Source organism: Heptranchias perlo, chromosome 18 (assembly GCF_035084215.1).
Source record: "Heptranchias perlo isolate sHepPer1 chromosome 18, sHepPer1.hap1, whole genome shotgun sequence".
NCBI lineage: Eukaryota > Metazoa > Chordata > Chondrichthyes > Hexanchiformes > Hexanchidae > Heptranchias > Heptranchias perlo.
In genome coordinates, this window is record NC_090342.1 from 50,328,483 (window position 1) to 50,349,722 (window position 21,240).

Below are 21,240 nucleotides of genomic sequence, written 5' to 3' on the forward strand. Positions count from 1 at the left end.
ATTCATTCAGGTGGCCAGGAATTCACATGAAGGAATTAAATTATCATGCCCCTGGCTAAATTCATCTGCTGTCACCTGTTTTAGAAAAGGGGAGATGACGAAGTTGAAAACTATCAGGATTAGGAAGGGAACTTACAAAACTGATCCAGGCAAACTGTTGACAGTGGCAAAAGGAGCTCAAAAACCTGAGCTAAAGATTAGAAAGGAGTGAGTAAGAAGGGAAGTCAAGCAGAAGTAGTTCTAGAGAGAGGAGGCTCAGGGATATTTTGAGAATGCAGGTCGGCGGGATTGATCTATGAAAAAAGGGCCAGGCATGTTAGGCCCGATGGCCTTTGCCCGTTCCCAAAAGTTATGTTCCAATGTCCTTTAAGAGGAGGAGGCCTGGACAGCCGTTTGCTTCCAAATCCAGGGTCTGTAAGCCGCATAGACCCAAGAACTTCCCAACAGAAACTGCATTTATGGTAATCTCACCACAAAAGTGTCAGCATAAGATCAAAAGTAATCCAAGCGCCGGAAGAGATTCTGCTGAAGATTAAGTTGCTCAAAAGCAGCAAGATCTCTTTCCATCCCCATCTGCTTTGAATTGCCATTTTCCATGGTGTACTTGGAATTATGGATATTTGAAGGAAATAAGGATCTGGAATCTTAGCGTAGGTGTTTGTTCAATCTCTAGTGCACAGCGGGTAAATGCTGTTAAACACACTCACATTTGGGATCACAGGTTTCATCATCAGTTCCTGTCCATGGACACAGTAAACAGGGATAGTTGTATGGCTGCGGCAAGAGAACGAGGATGAGCTTTGTCCTCTGATTCACTGCTAGTAAATTATTCAAAACAATACATCAACATTCCAGACATCACCACAATATCTGAAGCAGATGTCTGAATAATGCATGACATGTGTTAAGTGTAGCATGCTCAGGAGGAACGGGTGACTTTGGACCTGTGGTTCCCAAAGCTCTCCACCACTGGAGATTACCTCACCTCATATCTGGGTCTGTTGTAGACTAATTGATAGAAATTGATTGCCACGGATAGTCAACAACTCCATTATCGTTGTACCGTGTGACTATCAGGATGGTAGAAGGCAAACCAGATCAATCTTAGTTTTTTTTGTCTAACAATTCCTATGTTCTTACTTGATACTGGAGCTAGAAAGAAATGATTTGATTCCTGACAAGTGTGGCATGTTTCAGCAATAATACAAGGTTACTACGAGTTACCATGAATTTTCATCATCAATAATGACATGATCACATCCCTTGTCCCATCCTATCCAGACCCCAGATTGGTCTTGGGCTTAGTAAAAATTGGCGACTTTAGTGCAGTACCTAAGTCAATTGCAAATTCAATTTTGTGAATAAACAATCATCTCTTTAAAAAAAAAAGTACCTGCTAGATGTGTAATAAGAAACTCATTAGAACTTACATCAGAAGACTTTTAGAGCACAGAACGAGGAGGTCATAGATGAGACACACTCCAAAGACAGTGATTCCCGTCTCCTTGACCAGCATCGCACAGGTCCCCAGGAACAGACTTAGCAACAGATAGAACGGAGAGCTGGTGGGAGGAAAATATTCCCCAATATAGTTGCAGTTCACACTCCTGCAGAGAAGAGAAAGATTTTCAAATACCTGGTGCAACAGTTCAATTTATTCACGGCTACTTTACCATATACAGTATTGTACCGAAGTCATAACCAAAAAAATACTGCAGATGCTGGAAATAAAAACAGAAAAGGATGGAAACGCCCAGCAGAACTGTTAGACAAACAACCCCTTGGTCACAACCAAAACTATTAACCTGTCTCTTTACAGATGCTGTAATCCGCAATCTACTTTCGGTTTTTATTATAGTATTTTGACCCATTGACAAGATTTTTTTTTAAAAGATTTTAATATTCACGTAATGATTTTTTTTAGGACAGGTGATCTGACTCTGCTCAGAAACACGTTCACTTCCTGCAGGACTTTGCAGAATTCGCAATACTCGAGCAGCAGGTCTAACTGCATGCGAGCGATGGAGAAATTGGTGGGATTTCATATTGATGACACACAGAACCAAATCTCTTGCCTTACTGATGGTCAAATTCACGTTAATTACAAGTTCCGGTGACGACACAAAAAAATGGAAGGTAACGGGTACAAATTTTGGGTTTGGGCTAAACCCTAACATTCTCTTAATTTCAGCGTCAGCGGTCTCTCCTGTAAGTGCACTCTGTGTCCCCTACGACCGGGAGTTTACCTATACTGCCCAATGTCTAGTTACACGATTGTGGGACGGAGTGTGGGGTGTCATAGCAAGGAATTGGATACTGTAATCTCACAATTACCCCGATGTGTGGTTCTCCCCACTCTGCAGGACAAATTGATGGACACTCTAGTAAGATCAGACCAATTCTACATAAACAAGCCAATTCATTTTTCATGTAATATGTGAACTAACAGATTGACAATTATAGCGAGGGTCAACTTATTTCATACCGCTCCTCGTAATATAGAAAAATAACGACACAAGCCACACTACCTTATTATCAGTTTAATTCCAGACCAGCGCCCTCCGAGTCAAGTCAGCACTATATGTAAGGAGAGCTTCTCTCTCTGGGCCTGAAGTCATTACCAGCTCTTACGGTCTCTCAACAAGTGCTTTTCTTTCTTAGCCGGATCGGAGTCAAAGGCTTGACCTCTGGTCCACCCCCAACTCTCTGCGCCCAGGGACTGGCCAGTTGAGCTGCCATTCAAACTGACTGCCAGCCTCTTAGGTGTGTACTTCCCTGGCAACTAACCCCGACTGAGCTCCAATGAATGAAGCTGTTCTGACATGGGTAAATATCATTAGAAAATGTTCAAATGTGTTAAAAGACCTCCACTGAATCAAACGGATATTGATATTAGTTTTAATGGCTCACCCATATGGGGGCCAGTGGTGTTCCAGTGACTCCAGGTGGACTTTGGGAATCAATCTTTAATGAATTGAAATTTTCATCCTTGTTTCCATGGCCTCACTCCTCCTTATCTCTGTAACCTCCTCCAACCCTACAACCCTCCAAGGTCGCTGCGCTCCTCCAATTCCGGCCTTTTGTGCATCCCCGATTTTCATCGGCCCTAAGCTCTGGAATTCCCTCCCTATATCTCTCCGCCTCTCTAACTCTCTCTTTCTTTCTTTAAGACCCTTCTTAAAACCTACATCTTCGACCAAGCTTTTGGTCACCTGTCCTAATATCTCCTTATGTGGCTCGGTGTCAAATTTTGTTTGATAACGCTCCTGTGAAACGCTACGTTAAAGGGGCTATATAAATGCAAATTGTTGTTGTTGTTTAGAATATTGAATCTGATTTTGTATCAAAAATATCTTATAGCTTAAACTACCAATCCCTTTCTAGGACAAAGAGTAACAAAACACTTAAATGCAATGTTCAGAAACAAGAAAAAAAGGTCATTTTACATTAAAAGACAGTTCTGCATGCAGTTCATTAGTTTAATGGAGAAATGACGCAGCTGTACGCACCTAAGATAGGAGAGAAAAGCCAATAGGAAGAGGACGCAGGCTAACACGTCTGCTCGGCCCACGATCCCCGTCACCTGGAAAAACAACAACCACAGACTTGAGGAGCACATCCACGCAGAAAGTCAAAACACTGGCGGCAGAGAAGAAGGACTTGCTTTCCCTCCCATATCCCTTCTGCCAGCTGCAGACTGGGAACGGTTCCACAATCAGCGGCAGGCTTTAAGAGCCTCTTCACCAACAAACCCTGGAGAGTGTTAGCAAGGCTATCCAAGCACAAGGCCTGTCACAAACGTTTGTTCTGTCCCACTCTGTGTCCACAAAAAGTGATCAGGATAGGATAGGGAACCTTGGCGGTTTCATTCCTTCCTTTTCGCCCCCTCCCCACCTCCAGCCTATGGCTTTAGGTGTCAGCCTTGGTTCAGTGGTAGTGCTCTCGCCTCTGATTCATGGGTTCAAGTCCCACTCCAAAGACTTGAGGACAAAACCTAGGCCAACACTCACTGTCGGAGGTGCCATCTTTCGGATGAAAAGTTAAACTGAGACACTGTCTGCCCTCTCAGGTGGATGTAAAAGATCCCATGGCACTATTCGAAGAAGAGCAGGGGAGTTCTGCCCAGAATCCTGGCCAATATTTAACCCTCAGGCAATATCACTTAATCAGATTATTTGGTTATTTAGCTCACTGCTGTTTGTGGGATCTTGTTATGCACAAATTGGCTGCCGTGTTTCCTAAATTACAACAGTGACTACACTTCAAAAGTACTTTATTGGCTGTAAAGCGCTTTGGGACATCCTGAGGTTGTGAAAGGTGCTATATAAATGCAAGTTTTTCTTTTCCCTTTTTAATGGTAGTGCCCCAGGACTGGCTCAATGAGCACAGACTTAGGGATTGAAATCAAGTGTAAAGTAAGACTCAGTGCCATACCTTGCTGGACGTTACCTTACTACGCCAGTAGAAGCACAGCTGGAGAGGGGGCAATTATTAAAGAACTCAAAGGAGTTATAACTTTACCACTTCAATGTTTTTTTTGCCTCCCCATTTCTTCTCACTTCCTTATCCCACACGCCTTTCCTGGTCAAAAAAACGTGCAAGAAAGTTGCAGAAAATGGATGTTAAAATGCGTGGGGAATAATTTGCATAAATCGATGTTCAATTGAAATGGGAAATAATTTGCATAAAATAGATGCTAAATTGAAACAGAATAATTCGCATAAATGGATGTTAAAATGCATTCGGGATAAATTTAGCTCAGTCTTTTCATCCAGTTCAATTCCGTTCATGCATTGTAAAGTAGTCACATGAAGTGCTACAGTAAAAACTTGATCGATCCCTGCTATTCAATGGACTAATCAATCAATTACAATCGCTGACCCTGCAATGTAAAAAGCATTGTTCTTTTCTGGGTGGAGATCTCTGAACTTGCTCGGGTATTGCATTTTGCTGGGAACAATTTAGATTTCAGATGTCTACGGTCTGGGAAAGTGAGCCAGAACTAAGAAGTAAAACTGCTGATGCACTAAACTACTGGAAAGAAGCGAATGCCCAGACCTGCACCAGAATAAAAATGACCGAATGATGAGGCACAAGATGAAAGTTAGTAAACTACAGATCAGTTTTTTAGAAAATTGAATTTAACTTACTTAGGTTCAGCATTGAAAGCAACATACTACCAGTTATAGTAGATGCTTTTGTGTAAGACTGAAGCAAATCAATTTAACTCTTAGTATCACAAACCGTCATTTGTTTCTCTTTACTCTGAGCCTCCTAAGCATGTTTTTATTGGGGGGGGGAGAATTTAAAATATGATATTCAATAAAAATTAAAAGCTTGTTGATATAATTAGACATGCCATTTGAGTGAGGCCTCAGCAAAGACAGTATGGGGGACTCCGTGGATTAGACATTGACCTTTCACCTCTGGCACCCGGGACCAAAACCAGCCCACAGTGAAAGTCTCCTCGCTGCTGGCTGCAAGGGCCCTTTGTGAAGTAACTTAGTGCAGCCTCAATCCAGTCCCCAGCGAGCATGTCCCTAATTGGCAGTCTCACTCAGAGAGGCCGCAGGATGGCTGGTGTAGGAAATGTAGAACAACTGCCCTGCTGGTGCAGTAGGAGGTGCTCTACTGAGGTTAGAGCTGAGGCAGGTTGTTGGAGACAGATTACTAGGAGCTTTACTCTGAACCTGCCTTTGCTAATACCTGACCTGGGAATGCTTGATGGCTGAAATCGGAAGAGTCCCATTCCCCAGCATTATCATCGCTCACCTTGGTGAGCGTGAAACATAAAAAGTGTATTATTTTGCTCCACAACTTCAAAATTTAGCTCCAACAAAACCGGGCTGCCCAGCGAACGAGCTCGGTCCCTCCTTATTGCTGGTGCTTTCATGCCATTCATATTGAAAATGGTGGTCATAGTTTTCCTGATGGTGTTTGGGTAAACACACCGTCCAATAGTATCATTCAAAGCCAATATGGACCAGAAGGCACCAGGCTTCACCTTCACCCTATACTGAATTCACGTAGATCAGCTGGGACAGCATTTGAGACACTAATGCTAGGCTCAGCACAGAGAGGAAAATCAGTCAGGTGCTCACACTCCTCAGTGACTCTTCCTGAAAAGTGAACGGGGTGAAGACATCGGGCGAGGAAAGGATGAGCTGGGATCGGTGAGGAAAGGATGAGCTGGGATCGGTGAGGAAAGGATGAGCTGGGATCGGTGAGGAAAGGATGAGCTGGGATCGGTGAGGAAAGGATGAGCTGGGATAGCCTCCGGGGTTCCATAGACTGCTAACGCTCCATCCAAACTCACACAGGAACAGTGGCTACTTGGCGAAGGTGAGAATACACAACAAAACCGGCAGGACAAGATAACTGGACAAGATTACTACCAGACATATGTGTACACCCAGGTGCTAGGAACAATTGGGATTGATCACTAGGCCATCAACCACTTATACATTTGTCCATGACCTTTTTGGATTGTCCCATGACAGGGTCCTGCAATCAAGGCTCTCGCTGTTTGGCTATGTGCCTGAAGAGGTATAGATTGTTTGGGTGAAATCTGTCAGGCAGCTTCTGTGCCTTTGTAATAAGAACAAAAGAACTTGGGCCTCTATAACATAACAGAAACAAAGGAACAGGAGTAGGCCATTCAGCCCTCGAGCCTGTTCTGCCATTCAATTAGATCATGGCTGATCTGTACCTCAACTCCATTTTCTCGCCTTTGCTCCCTATCCCTTGATACCCTTACCTATAAAAATCTGATTGATCTCAATCTTGGAAGCTCTAATTGACCTAACATCCACAGCCTTTGGGGGGGACGGATGGGAACGAGTTCTAACCTATTTGTGATCAGCCTTACTTAGTTGTGAAGGATGCCTTTCTGATCTTTGTCTTAGTGTGGATTTCTAGTGAAAAGAGGGGCATAACTGCGACCTGCTTATCCCTGATGACACTGCACGCAAGGTCATGTTTCAGGTCACAGGGATTGTCCGTTTGTCCGTGGAGCAGACCTTTTCCATGGGGCGGCTCGAATTGTGACGGAGAGAAGTTTGACGGAGAAAAAGAAAATGGCAGTGGGGGTGGGGGGAGGGGCGGAAGAGCAGATGGCAGGACCTCTCGGGCTCGTATGAAAGAAATCGGACAGGCATTTTAAAAGTGCTATTATGTAGAGATATAAATTAATGTGCCAATTCTACTGCAAAATCCAGCCAGGAGCATGCTGTTCCTAGTCTGAGCTGGAACATAACCTCCCTGGGGAAAATAGCTCTGTACGCTGCAGTTTATTTCAGAACTAGCACTGATCTCAATTTTTATAACAAGGTTGAAAACGCACTCGTGAAAAATTTCCCTTCTTCATTGTCCTTCCAGGTCTCTACCACAGCTCATTTCTTCCTATTTGCCTCTTCCAGTCACACCTCCCCAGGGATCTTGTACAGGGACTTATTTTTCTTTTATATATTGGCCGTCTTGAGGTGAATCCTTTCCAGACACAAACTTCACACTGCGATTCACTCAGCAAGCAATTTGAAGTTCCAGGCTTTAACTCCTGAAGGCCTTGCTTGATCAGCTCTTTCGTAGAGCTCCATCTCTACTGTTGCAGGCGCCAATCTCAGTTCGCCTAAATCTTCAAAGCTCATCAAAACACATTTTAGATCTCTGCCTTCTAAACGAGACTCGGTATTTCCGGCAAAACAACAAATATTTAATTCAACACCAGCATTCCTGCGGGTTTCGAAACTCATTCCGACCAATCATCTGCAAGCTCAATCAAAACATCGGAGGATGGGGGGAAGCAAGGAAAAGGTCAGGAGATCTGTTTGTCACAAGAATTGCAATTAAATTACACATTAGGATTCAAGGATTTTTTTTAAAGCACGTTTCTCATCATAAGCATGTGTCAGCCGTGGCTCAGTGGGTAGCATGCTCAACTCTGAATCAAGACAGTCATGGGTTCAAGCCCCACTCCAGAGACTCGAGCACATAATCCAGGCCGAGAATCCAGTGCAGTTACTGAGGAAATGCTGCACTGTCGGAGGTGCATCTTTCGGATGAGATGTTAAACCGAGGCCCCGCCTGCCCTCCCAGGTAGACATAAAAGATCCCACAGCACTATTCGAAGAAGAGCGGGGGAGTTCTCCCCAATGTTCTGACCAACATTTATTCATCAACCAACACCCCAAAAAGAGATGACCTAATTTCACTACTGTTTATGGGATCTTGCTGTGCACAAACTTGCTGCCACGTTTGCCTAAAAAAAAGGAATGGCTACACTTCCAAAGTACCTGATCGGCTGTAAAGCGCTTTGGTTGAGAAAGGCGCTATATTAATGCACATTCTTTCTTTCTTACGTTGTTTCACAACTGCATCTCATCGTCAACTGAATTTTCAATTTCCCAACAGGCCACCATGGAAAACCTGGCCATTTTATTGTGTAATGTCCTCTTCCAACCCCACAGCAATCGTGAACACAAGCGAGCCTAAGGAAGAGAAAAGGCTATTCTGCCCATCATACCTCCCCATCATGGAATGCACTTGGAACATCCCTTGTGGTTTTGCCTGGCAGCTTATTCCAAACATTTATCGCTCGGGGTCTACACATCCTTCTTAATGTAGCTACTTCAATGTTACTTTCCACTGATTAAAATTTATGTCCTCTAGTTTTACATCCTTGACTTAATCTGCAGTAAAACTCGATACCAGTTAATATTTTGTTATCTTTAATGAGTATTGGTCACCTTCTACATTGAGAACTTGAACTACACACTGGTGGGATGAAGCGAGGGAGAAGTCACACCTAGTCTGGAACAAGCACGGGCTGTGAGTGTGGATCAACCACAAGCATTCAAGAGAGAGTTGGACAAGCTCCTGAGTGTGGCCAACATCAGCTCACAAGAGAAGGTAGGCGGATAGTGGGAAGGTGGCTCCTGGTCACATTGGTCTCCTGGGACTTGTTTGATTGCCTTTGGAGGGTCAGAGAAGAATTTCTGAGAGTTTTTTCCCAAATTGGCTTCTGGTTTTTGCCTCTCCCAGGAGATTACATGGGTGGTGGCTGGGTGGGGGAGGGGATGGGTGGATCGGGGTGACAGTGTGTAGAGTCACACCATGACAGTATATTGGAGGTTCCATGAACCAGCTGGTGTTTTCCTAGCCTTCATTTTCCTATGCCCATATCCTCTCCTACCCTCGTGTGGTTATAGTATGATATAGGCTAAAACTTGGTATTGGGCCATCTACTCAGCCAGAAGATGGTGTGAGCGGCAAAAGTGGGAGATGTATTTTTTAATGAGGCTTTTTTTTAAAAAAACTGAAAACAAAGGCAACTTCAATTCTAATGGTTAATAATTCATTCTGAAACCTACAACTTCAAAGATCAAAGATCAAAGATCAAAGATCAAAGATCAAAGATCAAAGATGAATCTACCACTATCTGGCGTAAAGGGCACTGGCACCGTCTGTGGGTCAGCACTGACCTTTCACCTCTGGGTCCTGTGTTTCAATCCAGGCCAGGCTAAGGGAATAGGAGTCTCCTCTGTCTATGGCCATAAAGGTCTTGACATCAAACAAGTTTGGGCTGTCTCGATCTAGTTCCAACTGGGTGTGGGCTCACAGCACCATACTGGAACAGTAGAGGGTGCTCTTTTGAGGTTGTGGTTGAGGCACATCGCCAGGTTTCACTCCAAATTTAACCAGTTCTGGGAATGTTCGATATGTAAGCTGGGGACCTGAAATGGGATGGTGCTCTATTTTCCGACACTAATGTACCTCACCTTGATGAGTACAACTTAAAAAAAATATTCTTAGCAGAATGGACAGGCAGGTGAAAGAAGCAATTTCATGTGGACAATCGTGAGTTAATACATTTTGAACAAGGAGTGGGCCTATTCACTGAACAGAAAGACACTGAAGGGTGTGGATGAACAGAAAGACCTAAAGATTCAAATACATAATTCCCTGAAAGTGTGAGTGCAGGTAGATAAAGCAATTTAAGAAAGGACAATGGGTTTTCTATATAGGGACATATAGTGCAACAGTAAGATAGAAATGACAAAGTTGTACAGGCATTAGTTAGGCCACAGTTAGAGTAGTATGTGCAGTTTTGGGCACCCCATTAAAGCCGTAGAGAATGTTCAGCGTAGTTTCATCGGGATGTTGAGGTTGGGAGACTTGCTATGAGGAGAGACTTGAGATACTGAAACTATTCCCACTGGAGCAGAGAAGGCTAAGAGGAGATTTAATAGAGATTTTTTAAATTATGAAAGGTTTCAATAGGGTGAATAGGGACAGACTATTTCCTTTGCTTGAGGAGTCAGTGAACGAGGGGTCATCAATTAAAAAAATATAACTAAGAGAGTCAGGAGAAATTTCTTTACGTAGAGGGTCATTGGAGCATAGAATGCTTTGCCATTTGGAACTGGTTGAGACCATTGCATTTTTAAGGAAAAATTATATAGAGTCACATAGAACTTACAGCACAGGAACAGGCCATTCGGCCCAACCAGTCTATGTCAGTGTTTATGCTCCACACAAGCCTCCTCCCACACTATTTACTTCATCTCACCCTATCTGCATACCGTTCTATTATTTTCTCCCTCATGTACTTATCTAGCTTCCCCTTAAATGCATCTATGCTATTCGCCTTAACTATTCCATATGGTAGCAGGTTCCACATTCTCACCAATCTCTGAGAAGAGAATTTTTCCCTGAATTCCTTCTTGGATTTATTAGCGGCTACTGAATAAATTGGATCAATGTTTGAAGCAGAGGATAATGCAGGGCTATGGGGAGAGAGCAGGGCAGTGGGATTAGTGGACTGGTCAGGTGGGCAGAAAAGTGGCAAATGGAATTCAATCCAGAGGAGAGTGAGGTAATGCATTTGGGGAGAGCAAACAAGGCAAGGGAATACACAATAAATGGGAAGTGTAAAGGATCAAAGGGACCTTGGAGTGCATGTCCACAGATCCCTGAAGGTAGCAGAACAGGTAGATAAGGTGGTTAAGAAGGCATATGGGATACTTTCCTTTATTAGCTGAGGCATAGAATATAAGAGCAGGAGGTTATGCTAGAACTGTAAAAAAACATTGGTTAGGCCACAGCTTGAGTACAGCATACAGTTCTGGTCACCAAATTACAGGAAAGATGTGATTGCACTAGAGAGGGTACAAAGGAGATTTACGAGGATGTTGTCAGGGCTGGGGAGTTTTAGCTATGAGAAAAGATTGGATAGGCTGGGGTTGTTCTCTTTGGAACAAAGGAGGCTGAGGGGAGATTTAATTGAGGTGTATAAAATTATGACAGGACTAGATAGAGTGGATAGGAAGGACCTAGTCCCTTAGCAGAGGGGTCAGTGACCAGGGGCACAGATTTAAAGTAATTGGTAGAAGGATTAGAGGTGAGCTGAGGAGAATTTTTTTCACCCAGAGGGTGGTGGGGGTCTGGAACTCACTACCTGAGAGGGTGGTAGAGGCAGAAACCTTCAACTCATTTAAAAAGTACTTGGATGTGCACTTGAAGTGCCGTGACCTACAGGGCTACGGACCAAGTGCTGGAAAGTGGGATTAAGCGGGATAGCTCTTTTTTGGCCAGCACGGTCACGATGGGCCAAATGGCCTCCTTCTGTGCTGTAACTTTCTATGATTAGCTTTGGATTGCTCTAGCACAGGAGGAGCTGGCACAGGAATGACCCTTCTGTGCCGTAAACTTTTATGGACCTATAAGACAGCAATAAGCAGAATGTTTGTACTAAACCCACATTACGATGTTACTCCCAAAGGTTCAGACAGCTACTTACAGCTTCTGTGTGGACAGGGTGCACGGCAAAGAGAAGAGCAGCTGAGAATGCAAGGCGCCTGTCCCGGAACACAGCCTTGTCACACGTGTAGAGCAACAGTGACGTCACAGCGCAGTGCAGGCACACATTGACCGCGTGGAAGTACAAGGGAGTCATGCCACCCAGCAGGATATTCAACCTGGAAGACAATGCATGCAAAGGAAATGAAATACATGTAATTATGACCTAGAATTTGCATGGATTTGTACAGCACGGGAACTGACCATTTGGCCCAATGCGTCTATGCCGGTGATTATGCTCCACACGAGCCTCCTCCCACCTTACTTCATCTCACCCTATCAGTATATCCTTCTATTCCTTTCTCCCTCATATACTTACCTAGCTTCCCCTTGAATGCATCTATGATATCGCCTCAACCATTCCTTGTGGTGCCGAGTTCCACATTTCCACCACTCTCTGGATAAAGAATTTTCTCCTGAATTCCCTATTGGATTTATTAGTGACTACCTTATATTTATGGCCCCTAGTTTTGGACTACCCCACAAGTGGAAACATCTTCTCTACGTCTACTCTATCAAACCCTTTCATAATGTTAAAGACCTCTATTAGGTCACCCCTGACTCTTCTCCTTTCTAGAGAAAACAGCCCCAGCCTGTTCAGTTATTCATCACCGAAGAGCCAGAAATGACACCATGGGCAGAGGCAGGGATGAAGTTTATAATGTTTCATAAGATCATTTGGACCAGCAGCAGCTGATTCTGAACCTTTCCAAAGAACGTTTATACTGTGTGGGTCAGCTTTTAGTTATCTTTTCTCCCCACCAATTTTCCCCTGAAGGCATTGACTCCTCGCTGAGGTATGATTCCATGGTCTCCAGTAACCCTCTGGTGCCTCGCTCAAAGAAAAAGAAAGAACTCGCATTTATATTGCGCATTTCACAAGCTCAGGACTTTCCAAAGTGCTTTACAGCCAATTAGGTACTTTTTTTGAAGTGTAGTCACTATAGTAATGTAGGAAACGCGCACAGCAAGATCCCACAAACAGCACAGAATCATAGAATGGTTACAGCACAGAAGGAGGCCATGTGGCCCATCGAGCCCGTGCCGGCTCTTTGTAAGAGCAATCCAGTTAGTCCCATTCCCCCGCTCTTTCCCCGTAGCCCTGCAAATTTTTTCCCTTCAAGTATTTATCCAATTCCTTTTTGAAAGCCACGATTGAATCTGCTTCCACCACCCTTTCAGGCAACACATTCCAGATCATAGCCACTCGCTGCGTTAAAAAGTCTTTCCTCGTGTCACCTTTGGTTCTTTTGCCAATCATCTTAAATCTGTGTCCTCTGGTTCTCGACCCTTCCGCCAATGGGAACAGTATCTCTTTATTTACTTTATCTAAACCCTTCATGATTTTAACACTTCTATCAAATCTCCTCTTAACCTTCTCTGCTCTAAGGAGAACAACCCCAGCTTCTCCAATCTATCCACGTAACTGAAGTCCCTCATCCCTGGAACCATCTAGTAAATCTTTTCTGCGCCCTCAGGCCTTCAAATCCTTCCTAAAGTGCGGTGCGCAGAATTCGACACAATACTCCAGTTGTGGCCGAACCAGTGTTTTATAAAGGTTCATCATGACTTCCTTGCTTTTGTATTCTATGCGTCTATTTATAAAGCCCAGGATCCTGTATGCTTTTTTAACCGCTTTCTCCACCTGTCCTGCCACCTTCAAATATTTGTGCACAGTTACCCCCAGATCTCTCTGTTCCTGCACCCCCTTTAGAATTGTACCATTTAGTTTATATTGTCTCTCCTCATTCTTCCTGCCAAAATGTATCACTTTGCACTTCTCTGTGTTAAATTTCATCTGTCACGTGTCCGCCCATTCCACCAGCCTGTCTGTGTCCTCTTGAAGTCTATCACTATCCTCCTCACTGTTTACTGCACTTCCAAGTTTTGTGTCATCTGCAAATTTTGAAACTGTGCCATGTGCACCCAAGTCCAAGTCATTAATATATATCAAAAAAAGTAGTGGACCTCCTAGCACAAACAGCAATGAGATAACAGCCAGATAATCTATTTTAGTGATGTTGGTTGAGGGATAAATATTGGTCAGGACACCAAGGAGAACTCCCCAGCTCTTCAAAACAGTGCCATGGGCTCCCTGCACACTTTGATAATATTGCTGGTTTGATCTGCACTGAAGGTAACCTTGTCACCGAGCTGGCACTCCTCCAACCATCACAAGATGTCAAACTGAAGCCCAGCCTGCCTGATCAGGTGGATGTACCTGAACAAGGTACTATTGGAAGAGGAGTTGGGCATTGTCCCAGTGTCCTGGCCAACATTCCTCCCTCAACCAATACCATTAACAGATTAACTGGTCACTCATCTCATTGCTGTTTGTGGGAACTTGCTGGGCACAAAATGGCTGCCTCATTTGCCTGCATAACAGCAGTCACTATTACTCAAGGTAATTCATTATGATGTTAATTACTTGGGGACGTAACAGGGCACCGTATAAATAACAGTCTTCATTTTCTTTTTGATACAAGCCTCAAGTGTCGATCAGAATCTGGGAGAAAAATTGAAACAAAAAATCTAAAACATGTTATTTGTGTGGTCTATGTATCAGCTATTAATAACAACAGTTGCTATGGAGATTGCTCTTGTAGCAATTATTGATAATAACGTAATGAAACTTGGTACATTCATTACATTACATTCACACCAACACAACTTAAGGGACACAATCAGTTGCAATTAGTGAGAATTTTTCAGAAAATTAAACCCAACGAGCCTATTCTTCAACGATCAGCTCCACCTATGAGCCTTCTCCCCACATCCTCCACTCTCTCCTCAAACTCATTTGTGTTATTCACTTACATAGAATTTACATCGCAGAAACAGGCCATTCGGCCCAACTGGTCCATACCCGTATTTATGCTACACTTGAGCCTCCTCCCATCCTACTTCATCTAACCCTATCACCATATCCTTCTATTTCTTTCTTTCTCATGCACTCATCTATGCTATTTGCCTCAACTACTCAATGTGGTAGCAAGTTCCATATTCTAACCACTCTCTGGGTAAAGAACTTACTGGGAACTTATTCTGCCTGACCTCTCTTATTCTTATCTTCCACAGGAAAAGGTGTAGGCCATTCAGCCCCTCGAGCTTGCTCCGCCATTCAATTAGACTATAGCTGATCTATACCTAACTCTATTTACCTGTCTTTTCTCCCTATCTCTTGATACCCTTACCCAACAAAAATCTATTGATCTGTCTTGAAATCCCCAATTGTCCCAGCATCCACAGTCTTCCCAGCAATTCCATCACTCTATCATCGTAATTATCTTATTCCAGCAGTAAAATATTCAAGAGCGTGCAATGAATAAACATGTAAAGAAAAGACTCGGCTGGTGGACTCTTAGGGGAGAGGAGGGGAGTCTATCCATGCTGGTGGTCTATTAGGGGAGAGGAAGGGGGTCTATCCATGCTGGTGGTCTATTAGGGGAGAGGAAGGGGGTCTATCCATGCTGGTGGTCTATTAGGGGAGAGGAAGGGGGTCTATCCATGCTGGTGGTCTATTGGGGAGAGGATGGAGGGTCTATCCATGCTGGTGGTCTATTGGGGAGAGGAGGGGTGGTCTATCCATGCTGGTGGTCTATTGGGGAGAGGGGGTGGGATCGATCCATGCTGGTGGTCTATTGAGGAGAGGAGGTGGGATCGATCCATGCTGGTGGTCTATTAGGGGAGAGGAGGGGTAGTCTATCCATGCTAGTGGTTTATTGGGAAGAGGAGGTGGGGTCTATCCATGCTCTTAGGGACACAAAGTCCCTTGGCCAGCAGACTGGACTGCATCTTCAAATGTAGCGTTACCAATACCCTCACCGAACACGCTCCAATAAAAACTACGGAAACTGGCGCGTTACTGACCAAAGTGCCCACATCACTCAGCACCCTTTGGCAAAAAACAGCCTTTAATATTCGGCCCAGCAAGTGCCTCAGTTTAGGAATGTGTGGCTCCTCGCTGATCTGCTCGGGAGTGTTCATTATAGGAAACAGACCCACATGGAGACACCAATGATCTTTGACTTATTTTATGGCCGGAACCTGATACAAGTACAAGTCCGTCAGAAATGAATTCATTTTCCAAACCTCTAATCCCCCCCACCCCGTCTGTGCACCAGATGGTGTTGTGCTACATGTCAGCAGATAATAAGAATTAAGAGGCTCCTTGCAACAAAAGAGAAAGCAAATTTCATCTCTTTCAGACAGTGTGTATACGAGCACGCCTTGCTCCCCTGTGTAACACCGCTATTTGTTGCGATGATAACGTGCATTAGCCGAGTGTTTTTTCTTTCTGCTGTTCTTCGACACGTTGACATTTTCTTTCGATAAAACGTTTGGGATTAGGGCCAGTGTGGAGGGTCGTCTGGGTGATGAGGGCAAGAGATTGGACTCGCCAGTTGAACATTGCATTTTGGTCCTTAATGTTTCTCCCTCCTGAAGGCACTTCTCCACTTAGCCATTAAATAATCCCCACGGGTTCCAGGGTTTTACCTCTGATTTTTCCCCCCCCCCCCCATCCCCCAGGAGATTGCATGGCTGCGGGAGGATAGGAAGTGTCCAGTCACGATGCTTCAGCCATCATGAGTTTGGGACAGGCTTGATGGACCAGCTGGTCGTTTGCTGCCCGTCATTTTCATATGTTTTGTATCTGTTAAGCTCAGCGCAGACCCGATCAGGGTTCCATCCCCCGTCTTTGTCTAAATAACCCAATCGCGCCCCCCCCCCCCCCGGGCAGGTAGGCTGAGCATTACAACTGCCCTCAAATGCCCTTGTGCCAGGGAAAGGGGAAACGAGCCAGCGTCAGCCGGCCGTAACTGCCATCATCTGACTGCTGCTGGAGAATGCACATACTAGACCATGATGCCCCAAGCGGTCGAATAGCCCACCATCTGAACTCGCACTAGAAGCAAGGTCACAGGGGTGAGGTACTGACGTGCTGCTGAGATAATGGAAACCTTACTTCAGCAAGAGTGAAGAACATCAAGGGAGTCGGGTTAGAAATCTAAGTGGTGGGCGGGGGAGGGGAGAAAAAAAACAGGGAATTATCTTTGCGGAAATCATCTAATGAAAAGAATTCTTCCTAATAAGTTGCAAAACGGTTTAGCACCCAAGATCTCGGCGTTCCTCCAATTCTTGCCTTTTGCGCATCCTCGATTTTCATCGTTTCACCGTTGGCAACCATGCCTTCAGCTGCCTAGGCCCTAAGCTCTGGAATTCCCTCCATAAACCTCTCTCTCCCCCTTTAAGACGCTCCTTAAAGCCTACCTCTCTGACCAAGCTTTTGGTCACCTGTCCTAATTTCTCCTTATGTGGCTCGGTGTCACATTTTGTCTGATAATCGCTCCTGTAAAAGACGTTGGGACATTTTACTACGTTAAAGGCGCTATATAAATGCAAGTTGTTGAAATGTGGATGTTTTTCAAGAAAAGCAGGCTTCTCAAATGATACACAGGGAAATGTCAGGCCAATAACAAAGTCAGTCGTGGCGAGATAAATAAAATCTGGTTCCCTGATGTCAACAAATATCCATCCATTCTGCTTTTTGAATCTGTGCAAATGCATCAGCTGTGTTTAGCTGCACGCACTTGGAATTGATGGCAATCCAGAGCGCGATGCAGAAACCTCAGACGGGCAATCAGAACTCCCATCTGATTCAGGAGACCGCCTGAGGCCATTTGCTGCACACGGGAGCAAACGTGTCCAGCGACCATCCAGGGATTTTGCTGTTCCCCTGGTTCTCTGAGTCGCCGCAGCAACTGGCGTCATTCCAAAACCGAATGTGTGCGCACACAGATGGCACTCTTAGCCTGTTTGCTATAAAGTTCCTGACTGCCCTAGATCAATTCCGTTCCTCTCAGTGAGCGCTTCTGTTTTTTATCAAATACAAGAAGCAGCTGCCCTCCACCTCACCCCTCCAGGAATCATGAGTTCAAATCCCACCATAGAAAGACGTAAAACTGAGTTCAACAAATCTGGTCATTTGTACCAGAAAAAAAAAATCAACAATGAAAGTTGTCGGATTGTTGCAAAAACCCGACTGGGTCACTAATATCCTTCATGGAAGGGAACCTGCCACCCCTACCTGGTCTGGCCTACACGTGACTCTAGCCACACACAATGTGGTTGGCTCTTAATGCCCTCAGGACAACTAGGGATGGGCAGTAAATGCTGCCTTGTCAGCATCACCCACACCTCAAGAACAAATATAAATGAAACTTACCAAATCAACTGACCCTTGGGCCCAATCTTTCATCACTGTTCATGACGATGGGGAGCTGCAGTTACCCAGGTTGACTTTTACCAGCAAAATGAGCTGAGGTGTCATCTGAACGAGGTTGTGAAAAGAGCCTGCAATCGTCTGTGTGGACTGAAACCCTACATGGAGCTTCCTTACTGTCTGTAAACCTTTCATCTATCGCAATCTGAAATATGTACCTTTACCTTGGTTAGGCCCTTCCGAACACCTAGCACTGCTCCACATAATTCAAAAGCCTGTCCTGTATCTAATAGAGGAGGATGCAACTAAAGCTTCATTGAAAAATCAGGCTCAATTGCTGGCACATAGGTGCATGACACTGAACCCAGCTCAGTTCTAACTTAAGCTGGTCCGTTCTAGAAGCCCACTAGCACCAGTACAATACGAGGCGTGCATAGCTGGACAAGCATTAGCAGCCGCTTACCCTCAGGATGGGCAGCAATGGTGTGAACTGACTTTTTTGGGGGTTAGAATGTTCCATTGTGTGGTGCTATTGACTTTGGCCAAGTTCGAGGCTTCCTCTTTGAATATTCTCAGTTGTCACATCTGTTTTAAAGCAATCACCAGTCAGATTTATCTGAAACCTGAACCCTGCCTTTTCCAACTCATACCTAACCAGGTGAGAGACACTTCCTTGACAACTCAGCTAGGAAAGACTGGATCACAGCAACATAGGAACAGGAGTCAGCCATTCAGCCCCTCGAGCCTGCTCCTTCATTTAATTAGATCATGGCTAATCTGTACCTCAACTCCATATACCCATCTTGGTTCCATATCCCTTGATACCCTTACCTAACAGCTCAACTTTACAAACCAGGAAGGTCCCAGGATTCACAATCTGTGATGAGGTAGCTTATCTCAATTGGGGAGGCCTTCGGGAGCACTTCAGGAATTGTAATGAAGGGAAACCAAGAAGTCTGTCAGGGTTCCTGCTCCTGACTGCAGTGCAGCAGCCTCCTGGTAGAAGTAAGCATGCACCAAAGTCAAGGGAGGAGAGAGTTTGGCTGTAACCTGGTGAAACTCTGTATCTGGACTCCCACGTGAAGGAAGGACAGTTGGTCAAAGTATTGGAAGGTAACTCGAGCCTGTACCACCTTACCCCAGCAAGGAGTCAGTGCCCTCAGAGGGAGGGAGGCGGAGGGAATGGAGAGAAGTCAGGAGCAGAATAGTGAGATATCAAATTATTAATCTCAATTATAGATGTGTACATACAGAGGTAAACAGAGACTGAAGGATTGGACTTGCGCAGGTCTCAAGCCTATTTTGGAGTAGACCAGTAGAGTGACACTGGGCTTCACGCAGTGCCACCAAGAGATAAACATCACTACATGTACCCACTAGGAGGTCACCACTAATGTGCTAATACTCAAATGGTCCACCCAAACTGATATGTGGATAAGATCATAATCCAGTTCGCTGCGTGTGGTTAACACCCTGCGGTGCCCACCGGCAGTGGTAGGCTTCAAGCATGCCGGCGGGCATCCCGTGATCCCTCTCCCAAGCCACTCGGGCGCAGACATGACACGGAAGAGAAGCAAGCAGTCAGAGCAACCCCTCCCCTCCCCAACATCATTGGCAAGGCCAGCATTTATAGCCCACCCCTAGTCGCCATTGAGAAGGTGGTGGTGGGCCTTATTCTTGAACCATTGCAGTCCGTGTGGTGAAGTTACTCCCAAATTGCTGTTAGGTAGGGAGTTCTAGGATTTTGACCCAGTGACAGTGAAGTTTACCAACAACAACTTTTAGCACTTTTAACGTAGTAAAACATCCCAAGGTGCTTCAACAGGAGCGATTATCAGATAAAATTTGACACCGAGCCACTGGAGATGACTTTAGGACAGGAGACCAAAAGCTTGGTCAAACAGGCAGGTTTTAAGGAACGTCTTAAAGGAGGGAAGAGTGGTGGAGAGGAGGAGAGATTTAGGGAAGGATTTCCAGAGATTAGGGTTTAGACGTTATAAACCATTTTCCTCCAACTAATTACAACCCAGACAGATAATCTGCTTTCCATTACACTCATCTCATGTGCAGTTTTTTTTAAAAACTCATTGAAAACCAATCACATCAATAGCAGCAGCCATCTTTGCTCAATCTCCTGACAGGCTCCAAACCTGGAGCTGAACATTTATTTGTCGGTGCTGCAGACCACTATCACTGCTCAATTTAATCGAAGGAATAACTGAATGATAGACATCGCGGTAGTTTAAAGAACTAGACAGAAAACCAATCCAAAGGTTCATCAAAACTTGTGAGGAGGGAAGCGGATGAAGGAGAGATTACTGGAGACGACAGTGTGTGCACACGGTCTCCACGGATACATAGCACAGACACTGAAAGTGACCGCATCCATCATGTAAAGGGATGTCACAGGGTGGTTTACAAAGGGAAGAAGATCACACCGAGCAAATCACATGAAAGGACAATGGGAGGGAAGAACATAGGAGAAGGTTATTCAGCCCCTCGAGCCTGTTCCGCCATTCAATTAGATCATGGCTGATCAGTGTCTCAACTCCATATCCCTTCAAACCCTTACCTAACGAAAATCTATCTATCTCAATTTGGAAAAGTTCAACTGACCCCTAGCCTCAACAGCTTTTTGGGGGATAGAGTTCCAGATTTCCACTACCCTTCACCCCTGAACGATCTAGCTCTAACTTTAAGGCTGTGCCCCCGTGTTCTGGACTCCCCCACCAGAGGAAACAGTTACTCTCTATCTACCCTATCAAATCTTTTAATCATCTTAAACAAGAGGAGAACCGGAAACAAGGTCGGAGATAGGTTTTGAGAGGAATAGAGTTTCAAAGAGCCAGGGCGTAGTGACTGAATGGCTGACCGATGGTGGAACAAGGGATGAGTAGTAAATCCAGAGCTGGGGGAACAGAGGGTGCAGACTGAAGCTCACTCAGCTACCTGAGGAATACCAAAGAAGGATTTGAAAGAGATGATGATGATCTTGAAGTTGACACACTGGTGACTGGCAAGGACAAAAGGTGAAAATTTGTGTCGGGCCACAGAGTTAACTGAAGATTGTGACGTCTGGAGGAGGGGAGGTCAGTGAGAGGAACATTTGACAAGTTAGTCCTTGGGGTGAAGAAGATGAGGATTAGGGTTTCAGCAGCAAA

General features: G+C 44.8%; 1 protein-coding gene across 1 annotated transcript in view; it reads right to left on the reverse strand.

Annotated features, from left to right (window-relative positions):
* The window catches only part of tmtc1 (transmembrane O-mannosyltransferase targeting cadherins 1), a 152,663-nt gene that overhangs the window by 123,835 nt on the left and 7,588 nt on the right, over positions 1–21,240 (reverse strand). The window contains exons 2-4 of the mRNA XM_067999888.1: positions 11,798–11,975; positions 3,510–3,583; positions 1,431–1,607 (exon numbers count right to left, since the gene is read on the reverse strand). Of these exons, the coding sequence (XP_067855989.1) occupies positions 1,431–1,607; positions 3,510–3,583; positions 11,798–11,975 (429 nt within the window). The remainder of the gene's footprint in view (positions 1–1,430; positions 1,608–3,509; positions 3,584–11,797; positions 11,976–21,240) is intronic.